Source organism: Falco peregrinus, chromosome 5 (genome assembly GCF_023634155.1).
Source record: "Falco peregrinus isolate bFalPer1 chromosome 5, bFalPer1.pri, whole genome shotgun sequence".
NCBI lineage: Eukaryota > Metazoa > Chordata > Aves > Falconiformes > Falconidae > Falco > Falco peregrinus.
The window spans coordinates 41,647,951-41,662,673 of NC_073725.1; the positions used below are offsets into that span (position 1 = coordinate 41,647,951).

General features: G+C 37.5%; 1 protein-coding gene across 1 annotated transcript in view; it reads right to left on the bottom strand.

Annotated features, from left to right (window-relative positions):
* Positions 1 to 14,723, bottom strand: part of ITGA8 (integrin subunit alpha 8) — a 118,541-nt gene that overhangs the window by 88,349 nt on the left and 15,469 nt on the right. The window contains exons 5-11 of the mRNA XM_055805332.1: positions 12,952 to 13,013; positions 11,897 to 11,942; positions 10,780 to 10,905; positions 9,693 to 9,737; positions 6,654 to 6,697; positions 5,609 to 5,665; positions 5,367 to 5,419 (exon numbers count right to left, since the gene is read on the bottom strand). Of these exons, the coding sequence (XP_055661307.1) occupies positions 5,367 to 5,419; positions 5,609 to 5,665; positions 6,654 to 6,697; positions 9,693 to 9,737; positions 10,780 to 10,905; positions 11,897 to 11,942; positions 12,952 to 13,013 (433 nt within the window). The remainder of the gene's footprint in view (positions 1 to 5,366; positions 5,420 to 5,608; positions 5,666 to 6,653; positions 6,698 to 9,692; positions 9,738 to 10,779; positions 10,906 to 11,896; positions 11,943 to 12,951; positions 13,014 to 14,723) is intronic.

The window sequence follows — 14,723 nt, forward strand, 5'->3', positions numbered from 1 at the left end:
GTTAAATGGGAAGCTGATAATTATCATAGAGTCATAGACTAACTGAGGTAAGAAGGCACTTCTGGAGTTCTAGTTCAAACACTTGGTCAAAGCATAGTCAACTAAGGAAGGCTGCCCAGGGCCATGCCCACTCCAGTTTTAAGTATCTCCATGGATGGAGACTCCACACCCTTCCAGTGTTTGATCAGCCTCACAGCAAAACCACTTCTTCCTAGGTTTAAACAGAATTTCTTGCACTTCAGTTTATGCCCATAATAGACACTGAAAAGCCATACTTTGCAGTAAATGATCCACAACTCAGGAATTTAACTATGAAGAAATCTGTCACTACAACAAATGCTGCAGATCTATCCTGCTAACAGTGCTAGTGAGAAACTTAAAGTAAAATCTAGCTTTTAAAAATTATATGTCAGTAAGTGAACAACAGAACAAAAAATGCCACTTTATAGCAGCTTTTTGAAGTAAGATACATGAAACACAGGTAGAGCATCAATTAATAGAGAATGCCTCATCACTAATTCAAATGGAAGCTGGGAGACAAAGCCAAAGCTTTATTTCTGAAAACACTTCTGGTTGAATATTAGGTACTTGAGTAGTTGCAGTGCTCACATAATTTGCTGTATTAGGTATTAAAGAGAAGGGACATCATAAACCCCACAAAAATATGAGGCTTACAGGGAAAGTCCTTATGTTCATTTTGCTGCTTTAAGAAGAATAAGTAAAAGAAGACAGATTAATCAAAGGATATTTTGCATGTTGTTGTTCTAAATGGGGGTGGTTCAAAACATGTTACCACCATTTATTTAGTGGGGGGAAAAAGACCCTTTACTGGACAGTAAAGAATAAAATCAAGCAAGATTGATAGCCACATAACAAGCAGAAATATTCTTAATATGTTGTTCTGAGATATGAAATAATAGGATCAGATTAACTTCTGAAGGTTTCTCAAGTCCATACAAACTAACAGGATAATTCACATCATATTCAGCGGACACTGGTTGGATAACCAATATTAACCATATTAAGGAACTCTGTTACTGCAAATAACTAGTGCTACTTGATCCCAAAACTCTTAATTTGGAAAACATATTCTCTTCCTCTAATGTGGAACTTTGTTCAAACTTTGTAAAACTTGTAGATAACTTTCTAATCTCAATTCATCATATTCCAAATACTGATGTTTTCAAAAAGGCTTTATCCATTAGTAAACCAATTACTAAAATTGCACTACATTGTTTTTCCCAGTCCTGATAGAAAAAAACCCTTATGATTTAGGGGTAGCTCACCTACTACTTTACCATAGAAAGACACTATGCTTCTAAGATACATAGCATAGAATTTAGTACAGAATACCTTATCTAGAAGCCTTTTGATCACGTTATAAAACTTACACATTCTACAAATTATGACAAAGTACTTCTAGAAATGTGATTTTCCTATTATTGTGTTTTATTGTTTGTTTCCATAAAGGAAATTGTAATTCAGAATGTCAGGTCACTTTGGTACAGTTGTTCTGTTCTTTATATGTCAGATTTTACCCCACGGCACGAATGACTAAAAAAGGAAGGAAGCAGATGCTGACTTGACATCAAAGGTGGGATTTTCCTTTCACACTAAACATCAAAAGTTCTGTTGTCCTAATGGAAGATGTTCCTGGTTGGGACAGAATGTCAGCTAAAATGGTTGCCATGAAACAATAGCAACAACAAATACAGATAGTGAATGCTCTTTTTTATACAAGTTGTTTTATATATGCTACATACTAAGTCTTACACAGCAGCACTATCATCAATTACTATTTTATTACATCACAGTCCAGATATTCCCAGTAAGACTGGGACCCCCGTGGTGTTATGTGCTGTATAAACCATGAAATAAAAGATAAGCTTGGCTCCAAAGAATATTTTACAAATGAAGAATTGTAAGACTAAGGGAAGATTTTTTTAGAAGTGGTTTTGGTAAGAAACCAAAAGATTCAGAGCCAGGAAGCTCCCAGTACATAGACATAAAATAAGTAGATACTTTGATACCTTAAAGCAATATACAGAGTGCCTAAAACGGTGAAAAGAGGCAGGCTACCTATCATCCACAGTGGCCTAAAATTTTCTAAGCAGAAGCCTAACTCAGAATTCAAGATTCACCAGGTGAGACAGAAAGCAAGCAGAGAGAAGCTAGAGTCTGTTATGCAGGGATCACAGCATCTCAGCTGGAAGTACATAGCACTGGGTTATTGTTCTAGGAAAATTTCTACTTTGTTAAAATAAATTACAATGATTGTATAAAATGCATGAATAGTTCAGGGAGTAGGAACCAGAACCCAGTAGATGGTGGGAGGAATGTTGTCATCTAAATTACACTGACCTATTTCTAAACTGGTTACAGGCAGCAGAGCTACCTGGAACACCTGCCACGCTTAGTTTGCTGTTCCTCCAGGTCTTGGCATGTCCCATCCACATCAAGGCCTTCCTTTTCTCACCCTCTTGATTTTCCCCCTTCTCTATCAGTGCAGAGCTCTATAGGTCAAAGCAAGCTCTTTCAGCAAATCTTCTGCGAGAAGGAATTCTAGAGTTTGGGGCTCATTGTTTTGTTTGGGGTTTTTTTGCACAGTCACAGCAGTGTTCTATACCCAAAGAAGGATTCTCCAGCTACCCTGCTCTCTCTGATACTCATCTACTTATTCCTGGTTTCTCTCTAACTGGATAATAAGCAAGCAATTGCTGGTTACAATGCTTTATAGTCAGTTTTACCTTCCAGCTCCTACAGTTTAAGCATTTAGAGACATCAAACAGTCAAGGGGGGTCACTTACTGGGTTGTAAGTACCTACACGATTAGAATGATGCATTTTTGTTGATGGAGGGTGTTTCAAGTGACTTTTAAATTGTAGGAGTTTCTATTTACAAAATTTGAGTTCTAAGCCAAATTCAGGTTGATGTGATCCCTTTTTAAAAGCCCATAAAAGCAAAGCAGAAACAAAAGCCCCTGGACAGTAATATTAAACCATAAAGTGCAGTGCAGTTTGCAGTGGTATTCTGAACTGGTTCATTAGATTTTTTTCATTACTGCACTAAGATGTCACAGTTAACATAAACTATATATTTATTTTTTTTCCAGCAGAGAAAGGTAACCAACCACCCAGTATTGCTTCCCTACTGATAAAAAAAATTAATTAATCTTTAAAAGGCACAAGTTGACCACCTGCTGAGACTGTATGCAGTTTCTTTGTATCCTGCTGAGCAATAAAAATCAGTAGTATGGGAAATGCCAAGAGGTCCAAGTATAACTACGGAAAGCTTTGATATAGGCCAAATAAAAGACCAGTAAACAGTTTATTCCACTATTTTTATTGGACTGTTTCAGTCTAAATTGAAAGCGTTCTCTCTTTTTCCTCTTTAATAGGAATGTAGTCTGTAAGGTAATAGCAAAGCTTGTTTTTAAAGTTTCATTGTGGATTTCTCAGTATTAGCAGCAGACAACTAAATGGTGGTTCAAACGATATCCTTAGTTTCCCTGATCTGCCTACAATCTTGATGTGGTGCAGATAAAACTGCAAGAGTCACCCTGGAACACCTGCAGAACTGCTGGAGCATAAGGTCTACAGAGGTTTTTTCCTAGGACAAGCCTAACCTTTGAGCCATGTCCTCAGTCTTATTACAGAAAAGCATAATTCCTATTAATCTTTTCTGCATATAACTTAATAAAGTTTGTCATACTGATAAGGCCATCACTACCCCTTTCACCCTTAGCTGCACAAAAAACCCCAAGTGAATTTGAAGGTCATTTCCCTTTTGCTTTTTTTTTTTTTCCTCTCTGTTTTACTCTCCCTTTCAGATAAGTATTTCTATCGACTTTATGTGCAAACCAGCAAAGACAGACTACATATCTAATCAGACATGTTTATCAAGTAGAGCTTTTTATGTTTTGTTTTCTGTGGGATGTTTGGATCTCAGAGTCATTAGATTTCTCTTAAGATATAGACTGGGGGACCACACAGGTCTCAACAGCAGTTTGATTATATTGTTGACATAAACTTTGGTCTTAGAGGTACACAGAAAATATAAGACCTGCCAAGTAACCCTACGGTTCACAGGAAATAACCTGCCAGGAAATAGTTTGGTAAGTGAGAAGTTAAATAGCAAGTTCTCTGAAAAATTCTAATGTGTCTTTTGTAACTTAGATTAATGTTTCTCTACCCTTTCACATTAGTAATGCATTATGGTATGACCAAATTAATCCGGACTCTGTATATCATAAAAATAGGAATTGTCAAAAGCTGTGGTACAATGCAAAATCCGATTTCAGAATCTTTGAAAGATTTGAGTACTGTGAAACCACTACAGAAACTGTTAAAGCTTTTTTGTTTGATTGTTTTGTTTTGTTTTGGAACTGCAATAATATTTTATCACCTTGCTACTTTTTTTCTTGTATGCCTCACTCTTTAAAGGGTCGCTAGTCACTGACAGAAAGGAATGATTTAACCCAGCAACATTATTTAATGCATTATGTTTAAGCACCTAATAAGAAATAATCACAAGAAAAGAATATGAAGTAGACACATCTGAGACATTTTACAATAGGCAAGAGTATGCCACAGCTCTAAACATAATCCTGGCTTACCTTTGTGCAGATTTCCAAGGCTCTGAGCTTCAGGGATCTTTATCTCCTTGCTAGAAAGCTAGTATGAATATTCACTTACTAAAGTCCTGATCTTCTAAAATATTTAATCAGACTTTCCATGAGTTCAAATTTAGCAAGTGTTTTGTTCAACAGAGCCTGAAATCCCCAAGTGTCTTAGGCATGACCGTGGGAGCTGAGCAGCATTCTTCCTCAGACAAGCACAATGCTTGTCGTAACAACCATGGGCCACAGACAGTTTTTGGTGTTCTGGATGATGAAAATGGATGGCCAACAAGCAGGTGCTGCAATGAGGAGCTGATGATATTGGAAAGCTTTTGAAACTGAGAAGTGAAATTATAAATGGACCACAGGTACAGAAGACTTAGCCTGCTTTTGAGAAGGGGAGAATGAACTTTTGACTTTCACCTCTCTCTTCCCAGCAGTAGCTAGCACTGCTTATTCACTGTTCTTCTACATGGATCTGTTTCCTAAGACTTTGGACGTTCCCGCTCTGCCACACTGCTTTGAATAAATACTCAGGAAGACAAACTCACCCAAACTAGTCCTGCAAATACTTGTGCCACTGTGATTGCACAAAGATAAGCCTACATGAACAATTAAAATTAGAAAAGCAGAGAAGCCAAGAGAAGCACTTTGAGGTATGAAGCACCTGAAAACCTATGTTTATTAATAAGTATCAGGCATTGCTTCTATGAATGTGCAGTGGAGCTGAATATATTTGGTAACCTACCCATCATTGTTAACATCAGATACTGCAACAGTGTACCCAAAATAAGACGCCATCTGGAAATAAAAAACAACAGATAGGCTTTCATATCAGGTATCAATTTTTAATATCTTTTTAAACTGATAATCCTCTTTGTTTCTATGGTCATTAATTCTAAAAAATATTTTATATATTCTTGAAACTACGTTAATGAAACTGTATCTTCTAGAGATATAATATTTCATCACATAGTTGCTTGACATTACCTGTTCACCAGTGAAGTTCTGGATAAAGGTCAAGTCTGAAGAATTAATAATTGAGACCTGGTAACAGAAAAATATGGAAAGTTTCAAGCACATATGGAGATGCTACAGCATAACATCACTGCAAACCAATTTGACACACTGAAGGATGGTCCAAGTGGCCAAGAAAAAACAATTATTCTCTGTCTCACCACAGCTTTCCTGTATGACCTTGAACAAATCACTAAGATTTTATGAGTCTCAGGTCCCCCATGAATAAAATGGGGGAAAGACCATTTCCCCTTCCTTACTGAACACTGAACAGAAGCAGTTACAGACTATCAGTTAATCAGTGACTACATTATTAGGCATGAAAATATGAACCTAAAACAAAGAAAAATACACATAAATATATACATACATAAATATAAAAAAATAAACATACACACTTTTCTTCTGAAAAAATGTATGAATAAGCTCCAGAGACACAAGGAATTTTGGGTCCACAAAAGTAGAGAATGTCTGTGGCTGGGATATCCTGTTTCCCAATCAGGTTAGTTCTGAAACTTTTTTCTCCTGTAAGGTAAAAGCTCTATCCACACACATACCATTTTCTCCCTTCACTTTAAACTGCGTATCATGACTCTCTGCATCTGGTATTCAGTGTATATACTTAGAGCACTCAAAATAAACACTCGGTATGAATAACCTGAACTTGGACTTCTCCCCACTGGACACAGCATTGCACATGAAATATGCAAACCTATGGGTAATAGCTTAGGTCTGAAAACACTCAGTGGGTATAGGGATACTAGTCATACTCAATGCATTCTTGTAATTGCCTATTGAAAACAGACTTCAGAAGGGACTAAGCACTTCACATTCAAAGGCCAAACCAGTAAGGCATTTCAAACCAGCCAGATAAGCCTGAGGGTGAAATCAGTGGCAGTTTCTCTGATTAGAAAGTTTAGGATCAAAGAGACAGAAAATATAATGTAGCCTTTAACCTTCCAAATAGTCTAATTGCCTTCTCATCATAAAAAGGATAAAATGTGGGTCCAGTACATACATAGCCAAAGTTCTGTGCTCCTCTTGGGACTCCAGCAACCAGCTCTGAAAGGATAAATATCAACAGTGAACTGGTTATGCTGAGTCATGCGTGCAACATGCATTCCATGCCACTTAAATCTTCCTTGGTATATAACCCTTAGGATTTTGATTTGTTATCTGTATCAGAAACACTTGCAAATCACTTCAAGACATTAATTAATGAGATCTTAACATTCATTCAGTGCATCTAGTTGCATGAAATATTATATCTTAACTGTTGAATACACTTATCCAGGGTTCTCTCTCAGCCTAGCATTACTTAACATAGCACAGTATAATAAAGGTCTCAGTAAAATTCAGCTTGTTACCTGACAGCTTTGGATTGATGGAACCAGAGTTAGTTGTGGCATCACACACTAGAGTACAGAAGCTAAACACAGCCGCCCTTACAAATAACTTTTTTCTTTCTAGCTGCACAAAAGTTTGTCTCATCTATTATTTGGCTTGATGCCATGGAAGTGTTTGACAAGTTCTGCACAGACTATCTAAAAGCATCATAAGGAAATTTTTGTGAGTGGCATTGGAGGAATCCATTGAACAAGAACATGAAACACTGGACCTAGCTGCGTTCTAAGATGTAATTCTGCTCAATAGCTCCATGGGGAAAAAAAGAAGAAAAGAGTAAAGTCACAGCCTGCAGTCTTATTGTCTAAACCTTCCTTCATTAGGATATTCACGTCACGAGAGAGCAGCAGGAACTTTGGATACCAGAGCACCTCAGACACCTGCCTGTACTAGCCTAGCATTCCTCTGCTCCTGTCTGGGTTTATACACTCCCTTGTGGTCAAATGTGTAGGGACGATGGAATTAAACGAAGGATTGAACAGGACACAGACGATTCCTGGGTCAGCCAACAAAGCAATTCTTTGTGCCAATCACTCACATAAATTACTGATAAAAGAATTATCCATCAGAAAACTTTGAGTATGCATTAAAAAAAAAAAAAAGAAAAACCGAAAAAGATGGCTGCAGCCTTCTGTTACCAGGGACACATCTTTTTTACACATTATAGTGTTTGGCTCAAAATTGTGTCTTTTTTTGGGGGGGCGGGGTTTGGAACCCATAGTGGCACAGGACAGGACACTAACTTTACAGGGATGAAACAGCAGCAGTTCTGGGGGAGCTGGGCTGATTTGCAGAAATGTACTATGTCTCTATTGGCTTTGTGAGTCTGGACCACAGAGCTGTTCACCTCCTCAAGGAAGCTACCCCTTAGGCAATACTTTCTGACACACTGTCAGCCTTAAACAAGAAGTATTGCTCCTGCAGTATGAAACACCAGGGATCACAGATATTTTCAGCTAACTATATGTTTTGAAATCCTTTACAATTTCACAACACCTGAAAACAGCTAAATCATGGACAAATTTCTATTTATAACTGATTATTTTTAACATACTCTACCAAACAGCTGTGACAGAAGCTTTTCTTCTATGCTGGATTCAACTTGCAGAGACACAGGAAAACTAGTATTCAATTTCTAATATACCCACAAAACTTACTTTGCAACTTAAAAATCAGACAAAATTCAGCTTTAGTTCTCCTGCCACAGCACTTTGCGCTATGAGTTCAGAACATCAATTAAGTGACAATTAAGTAAGTTTTGCTCGTATTTAGTTAAAGCCTAAGTGGTGTTCCAGGAACTACTGCTGCTAAACCTGGCCTCTAGCAGGATAGATTGCTCTGACTGTGTCCTTAGAGAATTACAGAACATGTTACTGAAGCTGCTGCCTTCCAGGGCAGTTTCCCCTGGACATGTGAAGCTAATAAATATCCTGTGTCACCTTTTGCCAGAGGGAACAACTTGAACCTTTGTGATTGAGCTGAATTCTAAGTTATATAATGACATTCCGCACATTTAAAAAAAAATATACTGCAATTTTGGTCAAAACTTGTTCCTCAGTGCACATTGCTCTACATTATCAAATCATGAACGCAGAATCCTAGAAGGTGCTGTTTTACAGATCATGAAACATTTCAGGTGAAGGTTTCACAGTGATGATGTTTTTAAGCAATGCTATTAAGTCTGGTTCTTTGTGGATGATAGTTGCTTCTAAATGCAAATTATTGTAAATATTCCTGTATCAAACTTAATTGATCCAAGAACCTTTAAAAACTCTCAGGGATAATTCTATATTTGGAAATTTATAGTCATGTGCATTCAGCTTTTCCTAATTCATCTTCCTGTCAAACGTTTGCTCTCCCTCTAAGCCCAGATTTCAATAAAAGGAATTAAAATCTTCTGTTTCCTGTTGTTAAAATATAAGGCTTGGAGCAGGAGAAAGAGCACAGAGAACTTGTTCTTACTGCATTATGCCTGTGCAGGAAAATATAGCGTATGAAAAGGATCAGCTAATAAACTGCCTCAGGCACCCTATCCTTGGGGCACATGAACTGGAACTAGGGAAACTTACAGAGCCAAGAGCTGCTTTCACCAACAAGAGCTACCTGTGCCAGTGCAGACACAGGTTTTTGTCCAGAAGCAGCTGAATGTTGTCTCCTAGCTTGGGCTGTAATGTTTATGTGGTAGTCAGAAGTGTGCTTTCAGCATACACAGACATTTCCAAGCCATGTTACATCTGGTCAGCTGGACGCTGAGGTCCAGCAGCCTCTATGCAGGTGAGTATCTTAAGGATGGACTGGAAGACTGTACAGGACTGCACTGTTGGCTCCACTTGTTACTACTGGTCACCAAACCGGCTAAATCAAGTGAGCCTGGATGTCTCCACCTACCATGTTGTCACAGCTATAACCGCTGAACAGATGCATGTGTACAATACCGTAACAACAGATTCAGACTTCTGAGTTACTTAAATCCTGCTTTGTTATGCTATACCTTCTAAGGAAATATTTACCTCTGAGAATACTGTGTACAGACAGATTAAGTGTCACCAGTGTTTCAAACGTATAAAAGGTACGTTCCTGCATGGAGATCCAAAATGAGGAATTTAATAGGTGAACAACCATATGGTTTCCATTCAAGTACATAGCTTCTTACCTTGTTCAGAATCCCCAGTAAATTCCCCAGCAGCCACTGAGTATCCTGTTTAGAGATAAATTACAAGCAAAATACTTGATAAACCATTTCTTTCAAAAAATACGCAAGACCAATCAGATTTATCTGTTCATCTGATCATCAGAATGCAAATTTTCTAACATTAGTATACTAAAACTGTGCGGGAAAAAAAAAGAAAATTGTTTATCACTTTATTATGACTAAATTAACTGTAGGTCTGAATGTATAATGAATCTATCCCTTTTCTCCAAAAATGAGATTCTAAATTAGGTTTTCGTTACTGTACCGTAATGTGTGAGTATTCTGTTTTAGCTCTAGATGGAGGACAGATTTCCAAAGATTAAGTTAAGTACCTCCTAGAGCTTTAGTAACCCTGTGAGATAATTGCTGTTGACACAATAAAGATTTCCGGATTGTATCGGGGACTGAAATTTCAAATCTATGGGCAGAGATAAAAGGATGCATCTTTGTCTGCAAATTCCGCTGCATCTTTTCCATGTGTAGAAAAACCTGTCTTACATGCAGAGACATATGACTATCATACAAATTCTTAAGAGATCAGTACTAACCAAAGGTAGAGAGCCTTTTTTCTGTTTTTTACATATCTTCAAACTGACTTTTGTCACTCCTTGCTTCAATTTTATCTTTTAAATATCAGTGAGAATAAATCGGGTATTTGTGCAGTACTGTAAAAAATACTGCAGAATTGAATTTTCTTTTATCTATTAAAAATTGTCTTTATTTAAACTCAATCCATCATCTTGGAATGAAAAAAGATATAGATGGGAAAGTTTTGTATTTCTGCTTGATTATTAAAGATCAAATAATAGGAACCACAGTGAGCCATTTAAGATCTCAACCCTCCAACCCTGTTGTTGCGCATAATTTTAAGAATATTCATAATCCCATCAAAGTAACAAGCAAACTACTGACTTGCTGTTGTGCTTAAGGCAAAACACGTTCAAATCCTCTCACAATTGGGACGTTAGTAATTTAGGGCTTGTTTTCACATTTGTATAAGCCCCATGCTTTTAGAATATATTGCTAACTGACACAGAACTTAGCTTACCCATGTAATTGTCATCATATGAGGGTGGTGCCACTCCTGTTTGCTTCTCTCGTGCCAGTTTCCTCAGAATATCCTTGAAGGAATAATTTGCAATGATATCCGCAATACTGGCAGTGATTACCTGACCTGGATTCAAACAGCTTCATAAATGAAAGGGACATAACGGAGAGACAGTTTCTACAATATAGGGCTAGTAGAACATCAGAACAGAGCTGAAGGGAGAATATAGCACAAATGCAAAGAGTAGACGTCTCTCAATCTCCACCATTACCCTGAAAATCTCAAGATTTTCACATAAATCAATACAAGGCCTTGAGGCTCCATTGAAGCATCACAAAAACATCTCCAGACCCTTTCAAGGTGCTGATTCAAACTAAAGTATTTTCAGGCTCAGCTACCTTTTGATACTGTATTGTACAAATGTAGTGGACCAATGGAAGCAATTTCTCAATGGAGAATTCAAAGCTATGAATTCCCTATCATCAGAATCACCTAGATCTTCCTCCTTCAATGGCAATGCAAAACCACACATCAATAAGGCTGACAACAGGCAAGCTGGTAGGCAGAGTCTGGAAATCAGCTGTACCATACATGTCAAAACAGGTTAAAGCAATACCACCCTTCTAACCCTGTACCAAAATCACTTCAGGTTTTATCTACATGAGAAACTACATCTTGGAAACTACAGTGATGCCACAAATGAACTAAAAATACATGCAGATAGCAATAGAAATTTGTGTTCAGAAACAAACAGTGACAAAAACTTTCAAAATACTATATTTGCTGTACAAATACTAGCTATTTTTTAAATTTGTAGTATTTCTGTGGAAAAAATAAAAGTCAGCTTATTAATTAAATGACAAATGAGCTAAAATGCCAACATAAAAATAGTTATTTCTACTTGTTTCACTTCCTATACAACCTACATCCTGAATTTTCCCTGATTTATTTTTATACTTTGTTGCTTGTTCATGATTCTTCTGACTTATATTTCTTGAAAATAAGACCAGAGACTGGTTATCTTAAACTGAGAAAACAACGGAAATCTAAAACAACATTTTCCACAATGCTTTCTGCTTCACTTCTTAGATCAAGTTAACCAGCCAGATGAACATACCTTGCCAATAAAAACTACCAGGCCCGCCTACTATCAGGTCTCCATTCTACAAAAAGCAGAATTGAATAAAATTACACAACAAAAGAACACAACAAAATTAAGCATGCATGGGAAAAAACAATTTAAATGACCAAAAGAATACCAGAATCATGATAAAGGAGAATAGCCTTCAAAGAAAGGATGAAGGTGCATGAATGTGCAGGAAAATCCACAGTTAAATAAAGTTCATATCCACCCTATGCATCTTCACTTGAATGAAAGCCATGATTTTTTTAGCACTAACACAACATTCTAAAAATTGCTGATTAATTGTAACAAAACAAAGTCACTGTAAAACAGGGTCTTCACATTAAATGAAGGAACAGTAATGCTTTATAGAGAAGTATACTTTTGTCTACTCTACAATGAGGTCTTTACTCCTCAGCTATTAACATGAATAATGATGTAGCTGCAGTACACTGAAAACAATGGCAGTGATCAAAGTTTGGTGAGGTCCTGGAGCTGTAATAATGGCAGAGACAATAATAACAGTTGCAAAGTCTATTCTTTGGCCCACAATAGTTTTTCTGGAACTTCTTGGCATATAAGTACAGCTAGTTATTCCCCTTACGCACTTTCACTTTCACCTCCACAGAACAATGGTCTTAATGACTAGCCTGCCTCCAAAAGCATCTTTATACAGGCCATTGTAAGTTTTTAAAACCAGCTGGTGTCTGCCCATTATTTCCTGAAAGTCAGGTCTCTGGAAAGAATCGTAAGTGGGACACACTGAGACAGAAACACATACAATTTTTCACCCAGTTACCTATTTAGACTAAGCAGAGTCAGACTGGAGTGCTGCAAAGAGATAAACAGGTGCTGATTGCAGTATTTCTTTTATTAGTGAAATCAGAAAGTCTGAAACTTGCAAAGGAGGAAAGAACTAGCAACAACTTCACGAAACATTCCATATGCAACGGCATGGGGATAAACTCTTGATCACTGAGACAGTGCTTGAACACTGGAGATATATCAGAATTACATCTGGTCAAAGTATATCAGAAGCAGAATCTTACCTTGTAAAAATCTAAGCTGAAACCTGCTTGACAAAAGCCTTGACCTTCGGGATCTGCATGGCCTGCAATCACAAAGGTAGATGCATTTTACTGATTTCACAGTGCATGTGGAAGACAGTTTACACACCCCTGGAGCTGTAAGGCTGCAAATGCACAACTACCAAAATACATGAAAAGGCATATATTCTTTTTTAAAAGAGACAGAGAAAAACAAGACTTCTACAAGATCCTGAACATGCAGCCCCCTTGTGAAGATTTTGTAAAATAGGACCAGTTACTTGGGAATTTCTCCTCTCATTGCCAAGGAAGGACCTTGCAACAACTTCCAGGGATTCAGTACGTATTTGGCTGTAGATACAAAAGAGAATAACTTAACAAGAAATCCTAGAATGGTCACCACAGTCTGCTCTGCCATAAACACAAAAATAAGTGTTTACTAAGACATCTCAAAAAATGTTGGCATAGTGGATGGGTCAGCATGGGTCAATGTTCAGAGAACATCTTGGTTATCTGCACTATGGCAAGGGAAAGCGGCACATGCCCTTCACAAGGGCCAGTCCTTAAAGTGATGCACATTTGCTCAGTGAGGACTGAAGTGTAATAAAATTTTGAATGCACATTTGTACATGCAAAAACATCCTTCTTGCTTTGTCCATTTTTATTTCTACAAATTCTCATATAATTCTACAAAGTGTGTTGGCATGCATTTTAGGGCTTTCCTGTGAGTGCTGAAGTGCTGGAAGTCTGCAGGACTGGGAAACTGAGAGCAGGAATGGCTAATTGAACTCTCTCGTCAAATGGTATAAGCCTTTAGCAAAGGCCCCGTGAGACATCAGAAGTACATGAAGCAGATGTTACGGGTATCGTTTCTTACAGATTCAGCTTCCTTTTGTACCCATCCATCCAGGGACAAGAATTAGACTTGAAAAGAAAGACAGCACAATTCAGTTTAGATCTATACTACAATGTGAGAAAAGAAAAGCCATAGAGTAGCACTGAATGTACACGCAAATATCTCACATTTCTCTAGGTGTGCAGATTTTCTGGTAGACCATGGAAAGCATTATTTGGCTACATTATTACACAGCTGTCAGACGACAGGAAAATTCAGCTACATGATATGATGCTGTCTCTACAGCTTCACAGGAAAGAGACCTTTCAATTATGTGAAGTAAGTGTCTACTTTTTTTTGTAAAATGCCTATTACTTTCTTGGCAAAATAATCCATGAGAAACTCAAAGGCAGGAGCACAGTTTGCAATAGAGAAACAGTTAAAAGTTGTGTTTTACAATCAGCCCGCGCACGTGGCAAGAACGCTAACTGCAACAGCAGAGTCTCTGTACAAGGGGTATCTTGTCATTCAGACTTGTCATGTTACTGGATAGCATATACAACTTGAAACAGCTACCCATCCCAGCAAAACTGAACATCATAGCTTTGCTGTGAGGGTTTCCCTTGGAAGGGGTAGGTAAGCCCATCATATTTGCTATCTTACACACATTACCTTTAGAAAAATAGCTGAAAGAACAATTCTCTGATCTGTGAGTGCAGAAATTGCCATAGACCTAGCCCAGCCCAAAGCACAGTAAAGTCACTGGACACTTCATATTGATTTTAATAATCTGAAGCACTGAGGTAATGAGGGTATTAATAATCATTATAAACACTTAGATGTAGGATGTTGAACAGGATGAATGACTGATACAATCTAATGTGTGGCATTTTCTGTGGACTTCTAGGTAACTGAACTTGGTTCTAAATATACGTGCAGT